The following is a 22,186-nucleotide window of genomic DNA, read 5'->3' as shown; positions in this document are numbered from 1 at the left end:
ATACACAAATTTTGCAAAACGCTTCAGTTTTTTCCTAGATACTTAAAGTATACAGGTGTATTAGCGCGTTAAAAATTTTCATGTGAGCGGTAAGTACGATACTGTTGTTTTTAAAATTAAAAAAGTGTAAATAATTTAATTTTTTAGGTTATTTGATCTTGTATAACGGCCCGCCGAAATAACAGAGCAACCGCCGGGGTACTGGTCACCGCCACTGTTCTACGAAAGCCATGCAATGCTAATGGTTGTACCGTAGCCGCTTCTGCCACGTTTACGTTTATTCGTTTATATTTACATCGAGAAAGTGGATCGAGAAAGTCCTACAGGTTCTTGAAGAACTCTACTCGCTCTAAGCACAGGCCGTTACAATCACATTTGACTTGGTCCTAATTTAATTTAATAAAATCCTAATCACGGTTTCAGTATTAGATTTATGATTATTTACCGGCTTTTATTATTCCCTCAAAAATATGTTTGCCGTGAAACAAATTCAACAAGTGTTGCCAATCCACAAAATGACTACAAATTCCACAAAAACACACGCTTATAAATTGTACAGGAAGAGACAACAACAAATCCTTTGATCCATACTTATGGAAGTGCGAGAAGGGAATGCTTATACACCCGAACTGACACCGAAGGCCGCATTACAAACATAAGGCACCATCGTTGGGCGGATTTTTCGTTATACAAAGTTAAAAAGAAAATAAAAGAATAAAAGCACTTCATAAAAAGGCTGAACACACACCAAAGGCGCTTATTCGAGACCCATCAATTCCCGGCTGCCACACTTCACTATCCACACACCCGACTGGAACTTGATTAGGTAGGATGGCTGGAAAGGTTTTCCCGTGTAAACTGGATACAAAAATACTCTTAGCGCTGGAAGGTCCGCGCTTTGCCGCCAAGGGATGCGGTGCGCGACAACAGCAGACTGCAGCAGGTCAGGTGGCCTTCCAGCTTGGCGAACTCACTCAAATCCACGCTGACTTTCGGGCATCGCAACTTCTCCGTCAGAATCTAGCGGGATAAGCCAAGTTTTTTTTATTTTTGTTCTATTTATTTCGTTTCTCTTTACATTTTTTATATTATTCTGTATATAATTTTTAATGTCTGGTTTTAAATAAATTACTGTGAGCATTTCCAAAGTTTTCCAAAGACAGAGTAAATAACCGTGCCACACAAGAACTACGTTATCAATATTTCCAATTTTTTAAAATTAATTTTTAGCTCGTTGTACTACGATAATTTTTTGATCATTTTTAAAGTTTTCTGAAGGTACGAGTAGTACAAATAACTACATCTTGCTGGAATTTTATGACAATCATCTTTCAATTTGTTTAAATGTTTATGTAATTTTTTTAATGTTTTTGGTTTATGGTAGTCAACTGTAAAACAATTTACGGAAGAAAGAACATTTTTTTACCTTAGCGGCATTGGGATATCCGGCTTTGTGCACCAGTGTGCCGTTGGCGTACACCGTGTTGGCCAGATCGTCCGTCACATGGATGATGTCGTAGCGGTAGATCGCATCGCTCTCAATTTTCTATCGGAAACGTTCCAAAAATTAACACCTATCAACAAAGAAAAATGGACGCATGTAAAATGTGTACCTGGACCATTTTGCGTGCACTGGGACTGTCGCCGGCGACCAGGGTGCGCGGCCCGGCCAGGGTGACCAGCGTCTTCAGGTGCAGCGCATTCTCCACGCGCACCCCCAAACAGGGATAATCCGGGAAGGCGCGGGCCACTTCCTGGGCGCCCAGTTCGTTTGTCCGCTTGGAAATGCCCACAAAGATCTCCCGACCTAGAGCACCACCAATTTATAAATAAAACAGTGAAAAATGGTAAAATAAAACAACAACAACAGGGAAACAGCAATACTGCATCACGATAAACAATGAAGCCTCGAAATATCCGTTGATTTAGCCGGTAATTTACAAGTTTCCTAGAAAGGGAATGCAGTTGCTCTTGCATTAGGTTCTGCCAAATTCAAAACCATCGAAAAAAGCCATGCCAAAAAAAGCGTGTACAGAGTAGTTAATTAAATCTAATTAAAACTAATTAATACTGTAAATAATAGTCCATTCTGTAAAAAATTAAAACTTTTAACAATTTGCCGTACAAGTCCATCATCACAAATTGAGTGAGATAATAAAAAAAAAACTACATATCGTAAAAAAATCATCCAGCAATAATGGATAAGTTAGTTCAGGCAATTACCCACACATTACAAAAATCAACCGACTGGTGAAACATCATTTTCTATAGAAGCCAGTGTTGCGCTGCAGATGACAAAACGGTATTCATTTTCCACGGTACATTCATCGCCGCTATCTCTCCTCAACACTGCTGTGTCAACAAAGCAGCGCGCTAATCTGTTGCGCCGCGCGCGCGAGAGCGGAACCAGCGGAGTGGAATATCCAGCGCCATATTTGTTCATACAAGACTTTACAATTGCTTACACTAAACACCCATTAAGCCGCGGCCGCGAAGAACCAGCCACGCAACACCGACCACCAATGCCGACCGGAAAGCAGCCAACACACATACTGCCATTGTCAGCGCGTCACACAAGATATTACAATTTATGGAAAAATAAATATCATGAAAACGGTGTTTGTTGGTAAATGTTCGTTACCGGTGAATAGCACATCGCCGCCGTCCAACCGCGCCCGTTCATTCTTCATCTCCACCAGCTCAATGTCGGGGAATTCTTTCATCAGGATGGATTTGACCACTTTCACCTGCAGCAGAAAAATCCCGACTTCGCATTAAGTAAAATCCGATTAAAGGATCAATACTTTCACCGCAGTCGCCGCTTCTCGCTCAGTCGGAGTCGGCTGCTCCAGCCGCCACCGAATTTAAAATAGTATTATAAATTATTAAAAAACCGTTTCTAGCTGTTACAGAAATTATCTACTTTATTTTTACAGTGAACTTTTGCCAGACGAATCACTGCATTTTTTACAAGTGTATAAGAAACTGAAAAATATCATTTTCCCGTATACAGGGTACTCCATAAACGCATTACGTAAAACATTCATGTCGTAAAAAACTCCGATAATTCGCCCAACAATGTAGAACTGCGGCTTCTAGTGCAACCCCACCGCAAGACAGCAATTCCACCGTTAATTAAAACTAAGATATTGCACAACCAGTTTGCTAGAATAACTTTTTAATAACTTGTTATTTTTTATCTGTTTCTGATCTGGCGCTACTTCTTTTCCGATTTTAAGGTCATACAAATTTTTGGAAAGCAAAATAAGAATAATATTCAAGAATTTCGGACCATTAAACGTCCCCAGAAAATTCGAAAACATAGTGTGGAAGTTTAAGAAATGGCACTACCCGCCTTAATATCATTTTAATAATGCCTGCCACTCCTCGGAAGTGTGTCACTATTAGTAAATTAATATTCGCAATGACTAATCGGCGTCGTCCGATGCGAGAGCATTGTGTTCTCTTTTGTGCAATATGAAAAGATAGACAAACAGTACCTCAGATTCACGGCTGGCCACACCCGGACGGCACACTAACGCTGTCGGACCGATAATCACCGCCGTGTCCTCCACGAACGGACTGTCGGGAAGGGCTTCATCCGGGTCTACAAGAAAACAATTAATAAATTCCAATATTAGGTCGTACTAATTAATAAATTCCACAATTATTACGGACTTCTTGCAGCAAATTTATTTTTTTAAATTAAGATAAACTGGGTACACCGCAAGGTGTTCCGTACCAAATTTTTCCTGCTGAAAACAGAATTAAGAACAGAATTTTAAATTCCAAAACAACGTTTTATAATGCACCTGAATTTCAAGCACGAAAATTCCACAGATCAGTTAATCACGCACTAATTGGATGAAAACTAAAATTAATTAATTAACATTTTAACTTTCAATGTTTAGAAATTCTCTTTCCAATGTTTAGAAATTCAGCACATTCTAAAACATTTTTCTTCAACAAAAAACTGATTTTCTCGATCAACTAAAAACTGGCATAAATTTATTAAGAGTACATTATAAAATTATATAACGTAATTTAATGCAAGTTATGCAACCGTACACCTTTTAGAAAAATTTCTTTGAATCGAATAATTTTTTGAAAAACGAAAAATTACGCTCTCCGGAGTCGCATGTGAAAAACAGTCACACACACACATGAAAATGAATAAAATGACAAAAATGCCAGAACAAAAAGACAGTCACGCCATGACGGCTCGTGCTTGCCACTCCCCTCACCTAATTCCCACACATCCATCCCCAATTTCCGCAGTACATCCACGTACACACGGTGCTGATCGCGAGCTTTACGCACATCCACCGGGGTGGCCAGCGACAGCGACGTCTGACCGCGGATGAAACTGTCAGGCACACCGCAGACAATGGCGTCCGTGTAGTGGAACATGCGACCCCCCGCCTGACTCAGGGAGCCCGACCGTCCCTGCCCGCCGAGGCCGCGGGCGTACGTCTCCTCCGAAATACTCCCCGACATATTCGCCAATTAATCAAACATGAAAATTCCCCAGAAAACAGGCACAAAAAATGGAGGGAATTTATGGACGGATTGCGCAAGAAAATCAGGGAATTTTCTATTTATTTCAACAACCGCGATCTGTTACGCATTGCTGGCCAGGAAATGAAGCAGAAAGATTTTTGATTCCAGCCGTGTGTGAGAAAATACAATCAAGGATGCCGTATGAAGGGTGATAAGAGCGCTGGCCGTCCGCTTGCGAGTGAAAACGATAAAAATATGACGGACTTTGGAATGAAACGGCGATAAAAAGATTTTTACATGCAAATATTTGCAGTTTTTCACGAGCAGGCAGACGGTGGTTGTTGTGGTGGGACGACCACTCGCGGTCAATTCCACTACGTATTTCCAATTCCATTGGCACCGTGCGCTGCCTTGCACGATAAAGTTGATCGATTTGCCTAATGATCCCCGCCGGATGTGATTATGGGCCACAGCCGGGATAAAATTTTATCCCCCATGCCTGACCAGTCGGATGAAAGGAACAAGCAATCTATCACATTTTTCCACCGTCATATGATGGAAGCAGCACAAGTTTGCGAAAGGTTAGGGAACGTGATGGCCTCTGGGAATGTCGAGCTGCACAAAAGTGAGCAAGTTGTTCCTGTGCAACACTCCGGTGGATCGGTTCGCACGCACTGCTTTCCATGCAAATCCCTCTTCGCTTCACTGCTTTCTGCCGTGTCAGAATTATGTGGCAGCCAACCGGAAACGGGGGGATTGAAAAAGGGATAATCCGGCCAGTGTGCGGCTAGCGTGACTTGCGATGTCAAAACGCTGTTAGGCGCTGCTAAATCCTTGTCTCACGCGGTAAATAAAAAGCCACAACGTACAGGGAAATATGCCAGTGCGTCTCCTTAGTGCTAAAAAGAGCAAGAAAGCTCTGTAATTGTGGCTTAAATTCAACGCTCCCGGTTGTTAGAGTCAGACAAGTGGTGTGTTACAGAGAAACACTCGCGTAGCGCTTGGTTTCCGTACATCACTGCCAGTGGCAAACTTCCATTTCACACTGTCTCAGTTGGCGCGCGCGCGATTACCATTAAAATTTTAAATGGCAGCGAAGGCAGCTGTTTGATTCTGCGTTCATTACCGTCCTGCTTGTCACACGTATAAAAATCCATCATCCTCCAATGTAAGGCTTCCAGTATTTCCCTCTTTCTCAGCATCTTTCTCCCGCATCATTCCTCTCCCACAATTTTCCCCGCATCATGACCGAACCGGACGAATGTCTTTCCCTGGCGCTGAAAGGCGAATCCCTGTGTCGCGCGGGGGATTTTCGCTCCGGCGTGCAGGCCTTCCAGGCCGCCCTGCAGATTGGCACCCAGGATCTCTCCGTCCTCTCCGCCATCTACGTACAGCTGGGCAATGCCTACTTCTACCTGGAGAACTACGACAAGGCCCTGGAGTATCACACCAAAGATATGCGCATCGCCAGCGAAATGAAGGACACCCGGGGGGAAGCCAAAGCCTCGGGGAATATCGCCATGACGCTGAAGAGTCTGGGGCAGTTTGAGGCGGCCGTGGCCTGTGGGCAGCGCCAGCTGGAGTTGTACCGCGCGGCCGGGGATGATCCGGTGGCGGTGAGTCGGGCGCTGTACAATCTGGGAAATATTCATTTAGCCAAGGCCAAGGCGGTTATTGGGGGCGGGGGCGAGTGCTATGAGGCGCCCCCGGAGGCTCGCGAGCATCTGGATCAGGCGGTGGGGTACTATCTGGAGAACTATAATCTCGTCACGGATTTCGGGGATCTGGCCGCGCAGGGACGGGTGTGCGGGAATCTCGGGAGTGCTCAGTATTTGCTTGGTGAGTTTGCGGAATTTAGCTTATTTATTTCAGCGAAAATTTGCATTATATGTACAATTAAAAAATCAAAAGAAGCAGAAATTCGTCGTAGGGCGAACTCAGCCAGAGATTACAATTACAGAATTTATTTTCGAAATTTCGGAAAAATAATTCTTGTGTAATGGCTTACATTGTGTGACGCGGGTTTAATTTGTTGCGAAATTATCCCAGAATTTAAGGCGAAGTTGATCATGTTAAAATTGTTAAATGCAAAATTACAGATTTTGTATTAACGGAATACCAGTACTCAGGATAAATTAAGCTTGTTCCAAATAATTTGTAAAAAAATAAAATGGTAAAATAAACGGTAAAATTGGAAATAAAGATGGAAGATGTGAAGTTTAATGGCGAATCAGGAAAACTGCGATTTCTATTGATTTGACGATTGAATTATCGTTGATTTTTTCGTCTTCTTTAATAAGGCGCTTCGAAGTAGAGGGTGTGATGTTCCGGGTCATTGGGTTTGGAATAATCACCGGAATTAACCGAATTTCTGTATTTTTATCCTTAATCGCTGAAATATCGGTTAAATTTTTAATTGAATTATTGGTAATATTTTTTTATATCTACAAGACGCGAATAATATTCGGATTATTTAAAATTCTTATTCGCTGTGTGCCGTAATTTGATATTGATTAATTCCCGAATCTGACAAGACTGACATTGCATTACGCGTGTTTTACACGGAAGTGTCAAATGACTTGTACAAGGCAGTCCGTCCTTATGAAGTTTGATGCGGATGTATCCCCGGTTTTATCGCCCATCGATTGAGCGAGAATTTGTATACAGGCCGAGCGCGCAGTGCTTGTTAAAGTCTACGCCAGGGTGTGCGAAATTGTGCATTAGCAGTCCCGTTAATTGCTGCACACGTTGCTCCGGCTGTTCACTCTGTTGTCAGGCAGTGGTGCATAAAGTGCTGTATCGATTAGGACAATTTTCCCTTGATTAATTTTATCCCCTCGGCTGCCGTAGTGCGGTGCAACGCACTGCGCTCGTGCTTCAGACGGGAAAATTAATTTTCTTTTCCCTGAAAATTACATTGTTTTCCCTTTGCGACTGCAGTGTGCCGATGGTGGCGAGCGACCTGTATAGGAAAGATTCACGATGGAAAAATGCGGGACTGTTGCGTGGGCTAAATTACGTATGCAGATGTGGTGGTGCATGGTTTGAAAGTATTGATTGTTTCGGGAGAAGCCATGGATTTCTAAATTTGAGCGATTTCTTGTTGCATTGGTTTAAGGAATTTGTAGAAGTGTTAAAAGCAAGATAAAACAGCGGGGGAAACTATGGCTCTTCATTAAATTTAATGCCGCAAAAGCCTTTACATTTGGTAGTAATTATTTTGAAAAGATACCGCAAAATCCGTTGAATTTGATTTTAAATATTTGAGAAGATGGCCATGTGTATTGCATTTACCGGAAAACTGTTGACCGCGTCTTCGTGTCACATAGACAGTGCGTCATAATTAATAACTGACTTCACGTTTTAAAAATCTTTCGCAACATTCACGTGTAGTGTTGCACTTAATGTTATTTTAATACCATCTTAAGTGGAGAAAAGGTGTATTTTCATCACAGATTAATCGTATTAATTTTAAAATTAGTAGTTGAATTAAAAAATTTTAAAATTAGTAGTTGAATTAAAATAATTTTCAACAATTACTGTGACATTTATAATTTTGTAACTACAGAACTATGCATGCTAATTATGGATTTTTAATGGTCAACTCATACTAATTGTAAGTAAATAGTGGGTGGGAATAAGTCCGTAGCGCTGAATTGGAAAGGTACCGTAATCGATCGAATAAAGTACAGATATCTGAGATATTAATGCGCATTAAATAAGAAAATATATATTTCGTTAACCTGCTGTCGATGTGGACACGCAGGTAATTTCCCGCAAGCCGTCATGCACCATCAAGAACGTCTCGTCCTCGCCCGGGAATGCCACGACATCCCGGCGGAACGGCGCGCCTACACCAACCTCGGCAACTGTCACATCTTCCTGGGGCAGTACGCCCTGGCCGAGCAGTATTACCTCAAATCCCTCTCCCTGGTGGACAACGCCCGTGACCCCGCCCTGGAAGCCCAGGCCTGCTACAGCCTGGGCAACACCTACTCCCTCCTCAATCAGCACGAGAAGGCCATCGTCTACTACGAGAAACACCACCACATCGCGCAGGCCCTGCAGGACCGCGTGGGCGAAGGCCGGGCCTGCTGGTCGCTGGGGGCGGCGTACGCGGCGCTGGGGAAGAAGGAGGCGGCGCTGCGCTACGCCACGGAGCACTACCGCATCGCCCAGGAGCTGGGGGATGCGGTGGGGGCGGCGTTCGCGCAGGCCAACGTCCAGGAGTACACCGGGCGGATGGATGGGCAGCCAGGTAAGGGAATTACCGATTTAGGGAGAAAGGTCACGTCCCCTGGGAGGGGGGATCGCGGAGGGTTAAGAGTGATTGAAAGCGATGTGTACGGTGAATGTGGTCCCTTGAGGATTGCGGCATGTCTGGGTTTGATCCCGCTGGGGATTTAAAGTTCAGGACTGATTTGTTAATTAGTGTTTGGATATATTTATCGATCGGACTTGGTTTTTGTCGTATTTAAGCTGCGTGCGTTTTTTTTTTATTTTACGTTAAAAATTACGTTAATGGTGATAAGGTTAAGTGGTTAACCGCTTCCGTATAAATCATAAAATTAAAAAAAAAAGTGTTTAAAGTATTCATTTGACAGTAGGGAATTTGTCGAAGAAAGTACAGTACTGATTATTGATTAAGGCAATTATATATCTTGTACTGTCGGTCATCGTAGTGTAGCGTCACATCAACGCAAGGCTGTGTTCACCATTTTCATCAGATGAAGGCAAAATTATAGGCAGATGAATATCGGTAGAGGCAAAACTGCTTGTTGTAAGATCATGATCATGAAAGTGCTAACTAAAAATAATTTTTTTCTTTACGTTGCGCAAGGCGACATGATGTGATCGTTTTTTCTTGGTGCTGGTGCTTAATATGTACAGATCTCAATTATTTTTATTATTGCTTCTTGAAATTTTCATTAACTGAAAATTTTAATTTAAAATTTAATTATGATTTTATTTTTCATTTTTAACACTTTGCTTAAAAAATTTCATTAATAATAAGAAACTCACTGGAAAAACCGCTTACAAAAGTGAGAATTTTAATTGATAAAAAATTAGTGGAAGCGCTGTTGAAAATGTTTACTTGATGCAGTGTAATCGTTTGCAGGTTCCCCGGAAGACTTAGCCGCCCGCATCCGTCGCATCTCCATGGAGCACATGGACCTCCTGCGCCTGTCGCCCGACATGGCCAAACTGTCCAAAGCCCCCCTCCAGGCCCTCCCGGAAGAGGCACTGACACCACCCTCCACCTCCGCACCCACCGCCGCCGCTCCCCATCCCCCGCACAGCAACGGCGCTGTCCCGCCGGCCGAGGAAGAGGACCTCCTGGACATGATCTGCCGTGCGCAGAGCAAGCGCCTGGACGATCAGCGCTGCTCCTTCGTGGCCAACAAGGAGAACCACCACCGCATGGGCAACGGCAGCTCCAAGACGGGCACGGCGCACGCCCAGGTGCGGACCTTCGAGGATCTGATGGATATGATCGCCGGGGTGCAGAGTAAACGGCTGGATGAGCAGCGGGCGGATCTCCCCAGTCCCCTGACCCCGGTGCCCCGGGAACGCAACACCTCCATCAGCAAATCGGTCAGTATTGCCGAGGAGACGGATACGGTGCCGGATGAGCAGTTTTTTGATATGCTGATGCGGGTGCAGGGCGCACGGATGGGCGATCAGCGGGCCACGTTGAATTTTGATGAGATGGGCAAGCGCAGCGAGCCCGGGAAGGAATAACTTCGATTTTTGGGAATTTCGGGAATTTTTTTGTTGGTTCCATGGGGGATTTTTTCTCCACTTTCTCCGCTTTATGCTGATCTTTTATTTTGAAATCTTTATTGTTTTTTGTATAGGCGTGTTGGTGTATTCTGCCATGTTATGGTGTCAAAGCGTACTTTTGAGGGATCGATTTTGTTGGATAGTCCTATTTGTGTAGATTGGTGTTTTTATTTTTTATGCTTTTTATTGCCGAGTACGCTGTCGATGTCCTGGATCTTTTTCTCCACGATCTTTGTTGGTTTATAGAATTTGTATGTGTTAAGAGCACGGACCCGATTATTAATTGCACTGTAATGAAGGCGTTATTAAATTCATTAAATTAATACACGAAGTTGCAGTTACTGTTAATGTGTCGTTTATTTCTTATTTTCCGCTTTTACCTCAAGTTGATCATCCAGTTCGATGTTTAACTTACTTATTCTTAATTTGTTTCGTCTTTTTAAAATAGTATACATGTAACACAAAAAATATGGGAGTATGTTCCATAACAAAAAAATATACGAGCCACTAAATCGCAGAATTACTTTTCATCAGCAGTACTAATTCGTATCTGCGTTTTGGGCCAATGGGCATACGTTGGCATCTATCGGCCACTATGCTACGATTTCACTTATCCTTGCTAGTTTCTGACAATATATGAAAAGTACAGTCAGGAACTTTCTATAGAAAGTAAGTACACTATAGAAAGTGCAACTTGTACTTGTACAACTTGTACTTGGAACAGTAAGTACATATGTCAACGGGATCATATATTTATATAAAATACAAAGTAAAACGGCCTTGCCACACAATTTTGGAACACTCCAGTATCTTTCAAACGCCAGTTGGTTATTTGTTTTGCAGATCCATATTATCAGTTATCAGCGGAGTAGGATTAAAGTGTTTACTTGAATTTGTACGGGAATTGCGAAGAGTCCGGCTTTAGCATCGCGACAACGGTCACATGGTGCTAAGGTCAATGAAAAAAATTGCCACGAACTTTGTTGAATTGACTTATCACAATAATTATGTATGGTGGTGGTGGTGTTGTTGTTATATGGGCGGCTAAGTCTTACAAAAGCCGTACCAGGAGGTCACTGATAAAAATGCCCAGGCACGTAAGTAACACTGATACAAGTCATACAACAAAGATAACAAAATTCAAACAGAAGACGCTGAGGTTGCTGTTGAATTCTGGTGAACTCTTGCACTACGAGCAGAATTATTGACATACAGTTATAACTGCGATAAACTTCCCATCCAAAGCTCCATCCTCACGTACTCAGGCTTGTTGCCGATTACGTGCTGTAATGCACTTTCCGCAGCCACCACAACATCCAACAGCACCTGCTACTTAGTAGTGTTTATTACCTGTACATAGCAGCCAGATAGACCGTTGTTACAATAGGTACTTTCAGTTCTGACTGCCTTATGATCAGAGTGTGCTGAAATTCCTTAATATATGTATACTTGTATACTATACAGATAGTGCGAAGTGCTTACTGTGAATGCGGATTACAGGGCTTACTGTCCTTTCAGTAAGTCAGCGACGTACAGTAGTTAAATTTTTCTTTTCGACGTAGTTAAATTTTTCTTGTTTGCTTTTCGCATTTGGCAGAATCAAGACTACTGTTACAGCCCTGTGTACTTCACCACAGAATCGCCGATGCTATTCTTTGTTTATGAGCCTTATGGCTAACCGAGCCGACGATCATACTGCTATTCCGTTCCAGTTAGCTGATAAACTGCATGTCAGTAGAAAATGGTACGTCTTCAAAGCCAGGAGAACGGATAATATTCCAGAGGGTGCCTGTAACATCGTCGTCAAGCTGATTGCACTTCCCGATTGTGCTACAACGAGGAGCACCCTAATTAGCCGACTGAATAAACAGTACAAAGGTATTCTTGAACTGCAGCATCTACACTTGGTCCATCATTTGCAACTGCAACAACGTTCCATGCAGATCTTCAATATGGCCGGCGAATGTCCTGTTGATTATTACTGCATACTAACGGAATATTGTCAAGGTACCGAAAAGTTGCAGAAAGCACGATTTAATATAGATCTTTCAGTCACGTTTTCGAAAGCCGTTTTTTAACTGTTTCATCATTTATAATATTATTATCTTTCCGTTTGACCGCGAAAGATAACAGAAAGGGAAAGATAATAGAAAGGAGAGTCAAGCAAACCAAAATTAATTTAAATGATGAAGCCGACGTCCATATTGGTCATAATTATGATAAAAGCGTTTTCTTGTATTCGCACAGGAAGCCGGTTTTTGCGTGACGTACATGTGTCGTGTTTTGACTCTCTCGTTTGTGCATAAATCCTGTAGTTGCCCTTTAAGTAAAATTATATGTAGCGTTTTATGTTTTTAAATTGTACATACCTATTGTCACGTGTAGTATGTCTGTTGGTCATAAGCGCAGCCATACATGTACATTCCCAGTGATTACGTAATTCCAGTATGAATCAGAATAAGCAACCAATTATGAGGGAGCAATAGCCCAGCTGAAGATGGTTAAGCCTTGTTTTAGCACTTTAAAGTAATCGATGATTTCTTGACCTATGGTTTGTCTATGGATTATGATAATTGTCTTGTGCTGTGAATCACTCAGGTAGGCGGCTCTGTTATGTTTCCCGTAGAGTCCGTTGTTAAGCTGGTAAGGTGAACTGGTAATCTGACTGTCTTGAAAGTTGTGAAGTAGTTGGCCGTTTGGATGTCTACAATGAAGATGGAAAGACCGGAAACGGTCAGCCTGTCTAATATGATTAGCGACGGTGGTTTGAGTATTAAAGGTACTAAATGTCATCAGTCGAGATGATGCCGCTGACCTTTAGTAATAACCAAGATATACATTTCGCGTCTTACTCCACCACAAAACCATCAACAGCTTTACGCTTGTTGACACTATCTTACATAAACAGGTGGGACACTGCACGATGCGGTACAAAACCCAGATTTCGATGCAAACAGGTACGCCGCGCGCTGGACGAAGCAGATCGTAGCCGGCTTAGCCTTTCTCCACGCTAACCGTATCGTCCATCGCGACATCAAAGGCAGCAACATTGTCCTGTCCTCTGCCGACTACGCTAGGTGCATCCTGAAGATCGGCGACCTCGGTGATAACAAAGAGTTGGAGACGGCCATGACCCGCTCCAACGAAGTCTCCACGAATCACGGCACCGTCGGTTTCATGTCGCCGGAGATCATGGGCGGCGAGCTTATCGGCCATAAGGGAAGATCGGGAGGAAGACGGATATCTGGAGTGTGGGCTGTGTGGTGATCCAAATGTTTTCGCGAAGCCCTCCGCAGTTTATTCGACGTGATGCCGGTCAACCTCCTACCGTCATAACGGAGCCGATGCAGATTGTGTATTTCATGGGTAAGGGTGGTTCTCCCGAAATTCCCAAGGATGTTCCAGTGGAAGCTGGAGATTTTATTAGGAGATGTTTGTGTCGAGTACCGGCGGATCGACCAACGGCAGCTCAGCTATTGCAGGACCCGTTTATCGCATTAGAGGAGTAGTCGTACAGATTTTAGTCCATAGCCGAACGTCTACTTAAAATTACCTTGTCCGATATGATTATGGTCACGAACACTAACAGTTAAGCTCACGAATCGTTATGGGTGATTAAATTCACTTCAAGCTTTCACTGGGCTAATTTTTGTGCTGGTTATTGACATCTGCGGATACAATAACACTCAGATGCGTCTTCTGGGATCGCGGCAGCAAGTCGTTTTGAGGTTATATTCTGCACTAATATGTCTCCTTAAATAATTCTACATACATATGTAAAATTTTAAGCATCTGTTATCGTTGTTCACATCCAGAAAAGGGTCGTATACCAATTATATGAACGGTAAAGCTATGTACTTTATTAGTAGCTTGTCAGCTTTAAATGCCATTCCACAAAGCGTTATAGAAAACCGTTCGTCTATCACGTAAATTACAATGCTTTGGTTTTTCAAATTCTCCACTTTGTACGTCTGGTACATCGTCAAATTGAAGCAAATGGCAGTCGAAGTCATCTACAAGCACAAACAGACCGATCATATACCTGTAAGTCGTGAAGTATCTCGATTATCGGCATATGCATCTAATCCTGGTTGAGTACTTTTAAGTTTTAACCATCCGCACAAGCATTCTTATAACTTACCTCGTCAAAATACAAATTCAGCTGGCTGCCTTTATTGTCCAGCTGGCTTTTCCGCAGCTGGCTGGCGGCTGGCTGGCTGGGTTAACAACTGGCGAAAGCTGTTTGATCTCTTCTTCGTCAAACTGGTAACCGGGCAGCGCACTGACCTCCACAAGCGCCAGGCTGCTTGTGCCATCTTTCCAATATCTGTTGAATAAGTCGCTCCACTTTGATTTATAATCCAGGCAAAAATTTGTAAAGCACATGCGTTTTACAACCGGCATCAGTACGACTCACCTGGTGCAAATGTTTAGACGATTAGCTCTGGTGGATCCGGTACGGGATAAAGTGGCGTTGAGGTCAAATGTCCAGCCCTCTATCGGTCACTGTACGTTGCATGTCCAGCTTACGTAAGCGACAGCCATCCCGCTTCCTCTGGCATGAATCGCAATATCCGTGGGCTTCTGTGCAAATTCCAAGGAACGAACGGCCATCGCTGTGTCCGGCGAGATCGTCACATCCCTCTTTTGAATGCCATCCATGAGATCGATTTGAATCGCTGGGGCATCGGTGATGAACTGGGCAAATTTGGCTAACGCTTCTATCGCGACTACTGTATCCTACAAAAACCGGTGGGGTTGAGCTTGCATAGTAGATATCATAAAATGCGAAAACAGTTATACGTACCGCTGTCGAAAAGAATCCGCCTTCAGCATTTTGTTTTGAAATCAACCAGGAAGCGATTTTTAGCGACGTGTTCCAGTTTCCATTGGCCAAGTGCGCCAGTAACGCATACGCGGTGGCTTCGACATCTATGGGGTGTGTGGCGTACAAATAACCGGCATTTTCCGTTTCATCCTCGACTGACGCAGGGGTCTTCCAGTGCACAGTTGAAGCATCGGTGACCGTTAAATCTTTCAACAGGTTCAGCGCATCCAAGCTCTTCGAACTGTTAGCTTGTGCCAATGCGTGCGCTGTTATTGCTGAAGCGTACGAGTCGCTTTTGGCACTGTCCACTTGCGATTCCAAATATGCCACTGCTTTCTGGAGCGAAGCGTTCAACTTCTCGATGCCAGCCTTCCCTGTCTTGATATATTCCGTAAACGATAGAACCGTAAATGCTGTCAAGAACACTTGTTTGGAATCACCGCTTTCGACGTAACTGTCGATAATTTTTCCGCTTTCGCGAAACGAACCATCGTCGTTTTGCTGGTCAATGAGGAACTGAATCGCTTTCTCGATAACTTTAGTGCTGCTTTTGGGAAGCCGTTGCGAGGTCTCGGCAAAAACTCTGGTGAAATAAGCAGTCAACCATGTAGACGAATTTGTGTCAGTTGGTCCCCGCATGCTGAACAAATTCGAATTATCATTGCGGAGATACGTCAGCGCTTGTTGATAACCCAACTGAATGTTGCTTGCCAAGTTCTTCTCCTTTTGATGTGATGTTTTATTCGTATTTCTCAGATATTTGAGCACTGCAACGCTGGACGCTACTATCGCCATGTTCGGCTCGCCGCCTCCAGTCGGCAACCTAATCAGTTTATCCAGATTATGGAGGGAGACGCCGAGAATGTCACCGACAACGTCAACTATTACTTTCTCGGACCCTGTGACCCTATCAGCTGGATCCATCGGTAACTGGATGACCGTATTAAATGTATTGGATTTGTTGAGATCGATCAGGATTGGCTGGCTGTAGAACTGCGTGACGCCTCCTGGTTTGACGAGCAAAGTTTTGTTCAGGTGATATGAGGCGAGTGCAGATTTAACTGTGACCGCGAGTTCCCAGTCACCAATTTGCTCCGGGATGATCTTAAATGCCGCCGTTATCCTATCATTCGGCTTGGAAATGATGCTCTTTGTAAAGGTCATCATTGTGTTATCCGGACTGCGAATGGATAAATTGACTGCCACATCTTGCTTCTGCGGCATAAAGTTAGAAATGACGACTTCGGCGGTGAAATTTTCGTTGTGGATAACGCTGTACGGTAGATCCAGAGAGGCAAGTAATGGTTGGAAAACCTTAAGCTGAAACATCAAAGCAGGCAGTTTAATCATGTTTGGCGGTACTGGTTAAAATTGATAATATTATTAGTTTTTCTGTCAACCTTGGCAGGTGTCGACGCATTTAATCCGCCAGTCTTGTTCAAGCTAAACGCCCAGATATGCCATGTTGTCAGTGTATCGGGCACTCTGCGCTCCACAACGACATCCCCGTTTGCGCTAGTGAGCCAACATCGCGTAAGTAAGCAAACAACGATATTTCAAACATTTTTAATTTTAAAATTGTGTCCGTAATTAAAATAACTCCAGAACAGAAGTGCGAATAATTCGCTTAAGTGGTACGGTATGTTACCCTATGTACGATAATCGGAATGCAAGATCAACACGTTAATTTTGAGGACAAAATGTGCACTCACTCTGCCACAGCAGTTTCAAAAAGGAAACTCTGTGGAATCGGCTTTCGCGTCGACGTAGGGAGCAGCGTTGTGGAATCGTCGGAGAACGATGTCGCTTCCGTTCCATCGGCATCCGAACTTTTATCTCGCTCGTCTTAACCGTAGTATGAGCAATACGACTCTTTAGGATCATTGTTGATGCGAAACCCGTAACGAATTTCTGCTCTGGGACAAATACAGCTGCTGTATCCAGGGTACGGCCATAATAACTTTTCGATATCTGGATCGGTCGCGGAACCTTTGGTGTTGGTCAGAATAAAATATTGCATGTTGCTGGAATCAACTGGTTTCTGCAAAGGGTACATAATTCAGTCTTTTTTCCATAATTATTTGCTTTATTGTTTAGGGAGTGCCTAATTTTGCAGATGCAACAGCAACCCTCTATTTGAATTTTAGTTGAAGAAGAATACATAAAATTTCAGCTAACTGTACTTGTACAGATACCAGCAGTAGACAAATACCTAAAATACATGCGTACATTAAAATTATCGGCCATGGAAACCCGACGATAGCCGACCGGCTTTGTGTTCCATTCTCTTTTTGGTTTTCCGGTCTGCATAAAAAAACTACGAATAGATTATTGGAATCCATAGAAATCCGTAGTCAAATGTGGTAATAGAGAATAATCATTATTGATATCGAAGCGGCTTACAGTGGAAGGAGGTATATCGTTGTCTGGCTTAAGCAACGACAGTCTGTCCTCCCTGGCCAAAAAGACGACCATGGAAAATGGAGCAGTCTTTGCTTTCACGGTAACCTTTTCGCCAGGTTGAGCTGATGATTGACCGTTCTTGGATGTTACAGATAGAGTCACCTGTTTAAGGAAATAATACGGTGACGACGGGGACTTCGGTTTGGTTATCCTGACTTCACAAGCCCGACTGCCGTAGCTCTTTTAATTTTAAAAGTAATGCTGCTCTGATACCAGGAAGCAAGTACCGTGCGTCCGGCTATTTCAAAATTTTTTATACGCCTACACTTATGCTTTGCGTCTTACGTACGTGGACGTTTTGGAAGATATCTATGTTTAATGGAATTGTTATTTGTTGGAAAGAAGTTTCATCTACCTTTTCTAATGAAAGGTCATTTTAATTCGCAGTGGTATGATACTGCCAACGATTTCCCCGTCCTCTCTGACATAATACGCAATAAGGCGCCCAGCGGGGCCCATCGCCTCCGCAAGCGGCACGTAGACAGTAACCGTTGCCCAGGCGTGGAAAGCGAGTCAGTCCATAAGAAACTGGCATTCGAGCTAGAAAATACCTACACAAATAAAACCGAGAAAGACTTCTTATCTAGGGCAGAGTGCTGTGAACGAGTGGCGTATAAATATGACTGAGGTACTTACCACGATATGAACAGGCTCGTTCAGCCGCGTCGATGTGGCAATAGCAAACTCGGCCACCGCACCGGCAACCAGATCGGCAGAAACCGGGGAAATATCTAAGAAACTACCACTGACGGACTGCTTTGCGAAGACCGTCTTGCTCTGTGATGTTTGAAAATCGTAAGAAACCAAAATATTCATGACATCGGCTGATTTTGACGTTGGTATGCTGATATTCAGTGTCCCATCGGCGGCCACATCGGCTGTTAGGATAGTCGGGAGATAGTGACAGCCGCTGTAACTGTGTTGCACGAAAGGACCCAGATCGCGCTTCTTTCTGCCATTATTGTTCGAGATGCCACCACCAAAGCCTTCTGCGTTAATTCCAAAGCCGAAACCCCAATTTTGGCGCTGACGACCGAAGACAGCTGCCTGCCAACTCCAACCGGTGAAGCTATAACTGTTGAGACCCCAAAATGGTTGCACCAAGCAGGCCGCATCACTGTGGAGTGGAACAATCTCCCACACACCAGCCGAGACATTGGCCGATGTGGAAATGTGTGCTTTGCGACCGATGGGAGACATTGGCCGATGTAATAATGTGTGCTTTGCGACCGGTGGGAGGTGGTGGACGTCCGTGGTTGTCGAGTATGGAAGCCTTCAGTAGGTATGGATATCCGGGAATAAACGTATCGGTATCTGATTCGAATTTAGCATGATACGGTCCAGTAAGTACGGGTATGACCACCGGTGTGGCGCTTCTCATGACACCGGTAGCGGATTCAGTAAAATTTGCTTGAATGGTCACCTCGTTATAGTAATGCGGCAATGTCTCGTTTAATGCTCCTTTTAATGGAACAGAAACAGTTACTGTTCCGTTGTTATTCTGCAACCATTCCGATAACACGTCAAAAAGATTTACTTTGTTAAGTATTAATACCCAGTAAGGTAGCGGCGTTACCGTCGATATCGACTTGCGTAATAGTGTCGTATCTGTCGTTTTGTAGCCATGCAATCTATTAACCGCGGCAATGTCAAAGATCCCGTTGACAGCTTCTCCAGTTGTGTACCTGCACACACGAGATCATATATTACGCAGTGTTGCGGTGAAAAAAATCTTAACTGGTTTTTGAACGTACTTCACCGTGACTTGAAACTGCATTTCCTTGTCAATCGATGTGATGTAGGTTTTGTTAGTAGCAATTCTGACATCTAATCTTGGAGTCACTGTAATCATGGTTACAAACTTATAACATAAAATTAATCAGTCCGTCACAACAGGATCCACTATTTACATTATGGAGCCAGTAAATACAGCAATGTCTTTCGAATTACTTAATTGTACTATGATTTATGCTTTACTAATTACCGAATTCCAAAACGGAAAAATCTTTGCTGGCTAGAACGAACTTCGTCTCCTGTGCACAGTTGTAGGCATAATAACACGAGTTATGTGTCTCGGTCATCTACAACAGCCAGGATCAGAGTTGTTTACGTAAACTTGTATATCGCTGCTCAAACTGTGAATCGACTGTAAATTTGTAACTACTACAGCAACATTTGTAAACTGAAAACAACTTCCTGTAGTCAAACCGGCGTTTTGCTGATCTGTTTCGGCATCGTAATCCCTCTACAGTCTGCTGCATTCGGCAAGTTTCTAAAGCGAACTTTAACATTGCTAAAACATTTACCGTTTCTTGATTAACGGAAGAATTCACTACGCGAATCGTCCATGTGCCGTTCAAAGGATCCGACGACAGCGGCATCTCTCCAGCAAAATAACCCGCTACTGTAATAATGCAGCTTAAAGTTTTTTAGGTCATAGCTCTGGCGAAACATTTGTAACTTTTTCGATGCTAACCTTCGGAATTGTTGGCATTAATGAACTCCTTCACCACATTGCGCTGTGTATCCTGTGGCCAATAAAAAGTGTCAGTAAGCTGTATGGTTACCGGCACATGTACAACACAAGCTTAAAGTCAACCGTGAACCTACCAAAATTTGAACGGTAAAGGGAATAAACAGCGGCTGTAGTTTGTCATCCACAAATTCCACTGTCAAAACACGAAATCGCACCACATTTTCGGCTTTATAGTATGGCTGGTCCATTTGTATCTGGAACAGCGGTTCGCCACTGCGATTCGGTGGCGCATTCTTCGTTCCTGTGGTTGTGTTGTCTAACGCCACTGGTGTCACATAACCCGTGAACGAGTTTGTCCAGTCTGACGGGTCGAAAACACCGACGTTTAACCATACGACTGGCGTTGCAAGACTCGAGAAGTCACCTACCTGTGGAAGGAGCGCCCGGTTACTTTATTTCCACAGTTACAAGGATGCTATTATTATGTTCTTTGGGTGCAACCGTAAATACCTACAGTGTGGCAGAATAAGATACATATTATACGTTGACCAATCAGTACTTCTTGTTATACATCAAAATTTCTAAATTGCTGTGTTAGTTATTGACCGGATTGCAGCAAAGGTCCTTCGATTCAACTAATAAAAGGGTGCCACTGTGCCGGCCCACTGCTGCATATACTACAGACATATGGAAAGCAAATCAGTAATGTTGTGCGAGCCCTAACACCCCAGATTAGCATTATATCTGTACAACGAAATTCTACCGCTGGTGTGACCATTCAGCAACTGATAGCTGCGCTCCAGTCAAAGCGCATTTCGATGCATTTTCTTAGATGCATCAAAACCTGCTTATCTGCACATGTGCAATCCTGTCGACAAATTGAGCATGTAAAGGTACAGGTAGAGCGATATTAGCGCGAAGTTGGCGCTTGAATAATGGCCACTGCACTGCGGTTATCGCAGCGCGTAAGCGGCGTAACTGCGCTTGGCAGTCAGATTGTCCATTACTGCAGCGACCGTTTTTAGCCACATTTCGCCAGACAGTTACGATTTGTACCGTATTAATAGGCAACAGCCATCAAATAACAAAAAAGGCAAGCGCGGGCAAACTACATCACAGTTAAAATTTAAACATTAAAAAAGCAACCAAAATCTCTATCCCCCCCGCGGGTTAAAAGGTAAAGTACTTACGATTATTCTCATTAAAATATCTGAAGTGCCACCAGCCACCCAGACACTTGTTACGTGTTTAAGCAGTGTGGAGCGGCACGCCGTGGATTTACGCGTAGCCAGTAAATTTGAAATGCTCGCTGAATTTACAAATGCTCAATTTGTCGACAGGCTTGTATGTTGCGATCTTCATGTAAATTTTATAGAAGTAGTTTTCGCCTTACGCACTTTTATCTCGACCCGCGTGAGGACGTTGGCGTGGAGGACAGCAGACGTTGCAAACGACAAACTGCTGTTCCCGGGATCACAGCCAGGGCGGCGATACGGATCGCCGGACGTGACATTCAACGGTGACCAAAACTGACAGTAACCGGTTATTGTCAAGTGAACGTGCACATCGGATGTAGTGTTGACAGCCAAAATGGACACCGGAAATACACTGTTAGATCGTACAGTGTTCAAGCCGAAAATCACATAATTCAGCGCATTTGCAGCGCCGGCGAGCAATGATAGCCCAATGACGAGCCGGCAGTGCTTAGTGTCAGCTAAAGAAAACAAATCCGGAACAGAAATCCCAAAACTGCACTGCCTTAATCCACTGCTCCAAATGGTGCAATTACTCAAACTTTGGTCCGGGAGTGCACTGGTCAACAAAGCTTTAAAAGTTTCTATCCTGCTTTGAAGTTTGAAGCTGCTCCTACCGTTGTTGCTGATTGCAATAGGCAGCTAAGCTAACCTACACCGTCGCAAAAACCGGTACAGGTTAACGGACGCGCAATTTAGCCAACCGAATTCTGAGTACGGCTTATTCTTGCTTCTTGTTATATGCGCTTTGTAACACGTGCCCGTACAGTACAAGAAGACGCGTGATGCGGCACTGCACTAAGCAGGATCGGCCCGAGGGCTGTTACGGTGTTATTGTAACAAGGAAAGCATTAAAAATCTGCTCTAGCTTTGGTGATTGAA

At 43.6% G+C, this 22,186-nt stretch overlaps 4 protein-coding genes across 11 annotated transcripts; 2 read left to right on the top strand and 2 right to left on the bottom strand.

Moving 5' to 3' along the window:
• Positions 1-576: 576 nt before the first annotated feature.
• Positions 577-4,783, bottom strand: LOC129590758 (N(G),N(G)-dimethylarginine dimethylaminohydrolase 1-like). The gene is made up of 6 exons (XM_055486128.1): positions 4,245-4,783; positions 3,501-3,607; positions 2,642-2,747; positions 1,614-1,807; positions 1,427-1,546; positions 577-1,020 (listed from the first exon to the last, which is right to left on the bottom strand). The coding sequence occupies exons 1-6, from the start codon at positions 4,495-4,497 to the stop codon at positions 877-879; spliced, it is 924 nt and encodes a 307-aa protein (XP_055342103.1). The 5' UTR covers positions 4,498-4,783; the 3' UTR covers positions 577-876.
• Positions 4,784-5,605: 822 nt separating this feature from the next.
• LOC129590763 (G-protein-signaling modulator 2-like) lies at positions 5,606-10,615 on the top strand. Its single transcript, XM_055486135.1, has 3 exons — positions 5,606-6,339; positions 8,267-8,758; positions 9,620-10,615. Exons 1-3 carry the CDS (start codon positions 5,745-5,747, stop codon positions 10,240-10,242), a joined length of 1,710 nt encoding a protein of 569 aa, XP_055342110.1. The 5' UTR covers positions 5,606-5,744; the 3' UTR covers positions 10,243-10,615.
• A 953-nt stretch (positions 10,616-11,568) lies between these two features.
• LOC129590814 (mitogen-activated protein kinase kinase kinase 3-like) lies at positions 11,569-13,651 on the top strand. 6 transcript variants are annotated; one of them, XM_055486211.1, is made up of 3 exons: positions 11,569-11,671; positions 11,882-12,291; positions 13,193-13,651. In XM_055486211.1, exons 2-3 carry the CDS (start codon positions 11,946-11,948, stop codon positions 13,549-13,551), a joined length of 705 nt encoding a protein of 234 aa, XP_055342186.1. In that variant the 5' UTR covers positions 11,569-11,671; positions 11,882-11,945; the 3' UTR covers positions 13,552-13,651. The 6 variants fall into 6 exon arrangements, with proteins under 6 accessions (XP_055342186.1, XP_055342184.1, XP_055342185.1 ...); XM_055486209.1 differs by having other exon boundaries at positions 11,601-11,801; positions 11,922-12,291; XM_055486210.1 differs by having other exon boundaries at positions 11,601-11,801.
• A 169-nt stretch (positions 13,652-13,820) lies between these two features.
• Positions 13,821-21,997, bottom strand: LOC129590813 (CD109 antigen-like). Of its 3 annotated transcripts, none has more exons than XM_055486207.1 (14): positions 21,449-21,997; positions 20,186-20,479; positions 20,052-20,103; positions 19,882-19,979; positions 19,560-19,656; positions 19,330-19,417; positions 19,152-19,260; positions 18,789-19,076; positions 18,212-18,748; positions 17,931-18,126; positions 17,516-17,677; positions 17,342-17,416; positions 16,825-17,153; positions 16,513-16,627 (listed from the first exon to the last, which is right to left on the bottom strand). In XM_055486207.1, the coding sequence occupies exons 2-10, from the start codon at positions 20,297-20,299 to the stop codon at positions 17,947-17,949; spliced, it is 1,563 nt and encodes a 520-aa protein (XP_055342182.1). In that variant the 5' UTR covers positions 20,300-20,479; positions 21,449-21,997; the 3' UTR covers positions 16,513-16,627; positions 16,825-17,153; positions 17,342-17,416; positions 17,516-17,677; positions 17,931-17,946. The 3 variants fall into 3 exon arrangements, with proteins under 3 accessions (XP_055342183.1, XP_055342182.1, XP_055342181.1); XM_055486206.1 differs by having other exon boundaries at positions 19,882-19,976; positions 21,449-21,923; XM_055486208.1 differs by lacking the exons at positions 17,931-18,126; positions 18,212-18,748; positions 18,789-19,076; ... (5 more) ...; positions 20,186-20,479; positions 21,449-21,997 and adding exons at positions 13,821-14,297; positions 14,426-14,611; positions 14,702-15,024; positions 15,092-16,432 and having other exon boundaries at positions 17,516-17,676.
• Between the last annotated feature and the right edge of the window lie 189 nt (positions 21,998-22,186).

Source organism: Paramacrobiotus metropolitanus, unplaced genomic scaffold (assembly GCF_019649055.1).
Source record: "Paramacrobiotus metropolitanus isolate TYO unplaced genomic scaffold, Prichtersi_v1.0 Parri_scaffold0000042, whole genome shotgun sequence".
In the NCBI taxonomy this organism is placed as follows: domain Eukaryota; kingdom Metazoa; phylum Tardigrada; class Eutardigrada; order Parachela; family Macrobiotidae; genus Paramacrobiotus; species Paramacrobiotus metropolitanus.
Note: the sequence above shows the minus strand (reverse complement) of the source record. Positions and strands in the feature narration are given on the sequence as shown.

Bases quoted from the DNA above. Each gene is read 5' to 3' on its own strand.
- LOC129590763 (XM_055486135.1), top strand. From the start codon at position 5,745: ATGACCGAACCGGACGAATGTCTTTCCCTGGCGCTGAAAGGCGAATCC. The intron at 6,340-8,266 runs GTGAGTTTGCGG...GTGGACACGCAG, and splicing joins GAGTGCTCAGTATTTGCTTG to GTAATTTCCCGCAAGCCGTC. The intron at 8,759-9,619 runs GTAAGGGAATTA...AATCGTTTGCAG, and splicing joins GCGGATGGATGGGCAGCCAG to GTTCCCCGGAAGACTTAGCC.
- LOC129590813 (XM_055486207.1), bottom strand. From the start codon at position 20,299: ATGGACCAGCCATACTATAAAGCCGAAAATGTGGTGCGATTTCGTGTT. The intron at 19,418-19,559 runs GTAATTAGTAAA...CCATGATTACAG, and splicing joins TTTTTCCGTTTTGGAATTCG to TGACTCCAAGATTAGATGTC. The intron at 18,127-18,211 runs GTAAGTACCTCA...TTATTTGTGTAG, and splicing joins ACGAGCCTGTTCATATCGTG to GTATTTTCTAGCTCGAATGC.
- LOC129590758 (XM_055486128.1), bottom strand. From the start codon at position 4,497: ATGTCGGGGAGTATTTCGGAGGAGACGTACGCCCGCGGCCTCGGCGGG. The intron at 3,608-4,244 runs GTGAGGGGAGTG...GTTTTCTTGTAG, and splicing joins GATGGATGTGTGGGAATTAG to ACCCGGATGAAGCCCTTCCC. The intron at 1,808-2,641 runs GTAACGAACATT...GTGGTGCTCTAG, and splicing joins CGGCGATGTGCTATTCACCG to GTCGGGAGATCTTTGTGGGC.
- LOC129590814 (XM_055486209.1), top strand. From the start codon at position 11,772: ATGCGGATTACAGGGCTTACTGTCCTTTCA. The intron at 11,802-11,921 runs GTAAGTCAGCGA...ACTTCACCACAG, and splicing joins CAGGGCTTACTGTCCTTTCA to AATCGCCGATGCTATTCTTT. The intron at 12,292-13,192 runs GTACCGAAAAGT...TTACATAAACAG, and splicing joins ACTAACGGAATATTGTCAAG to GTGGGACACTGCACGATGCG.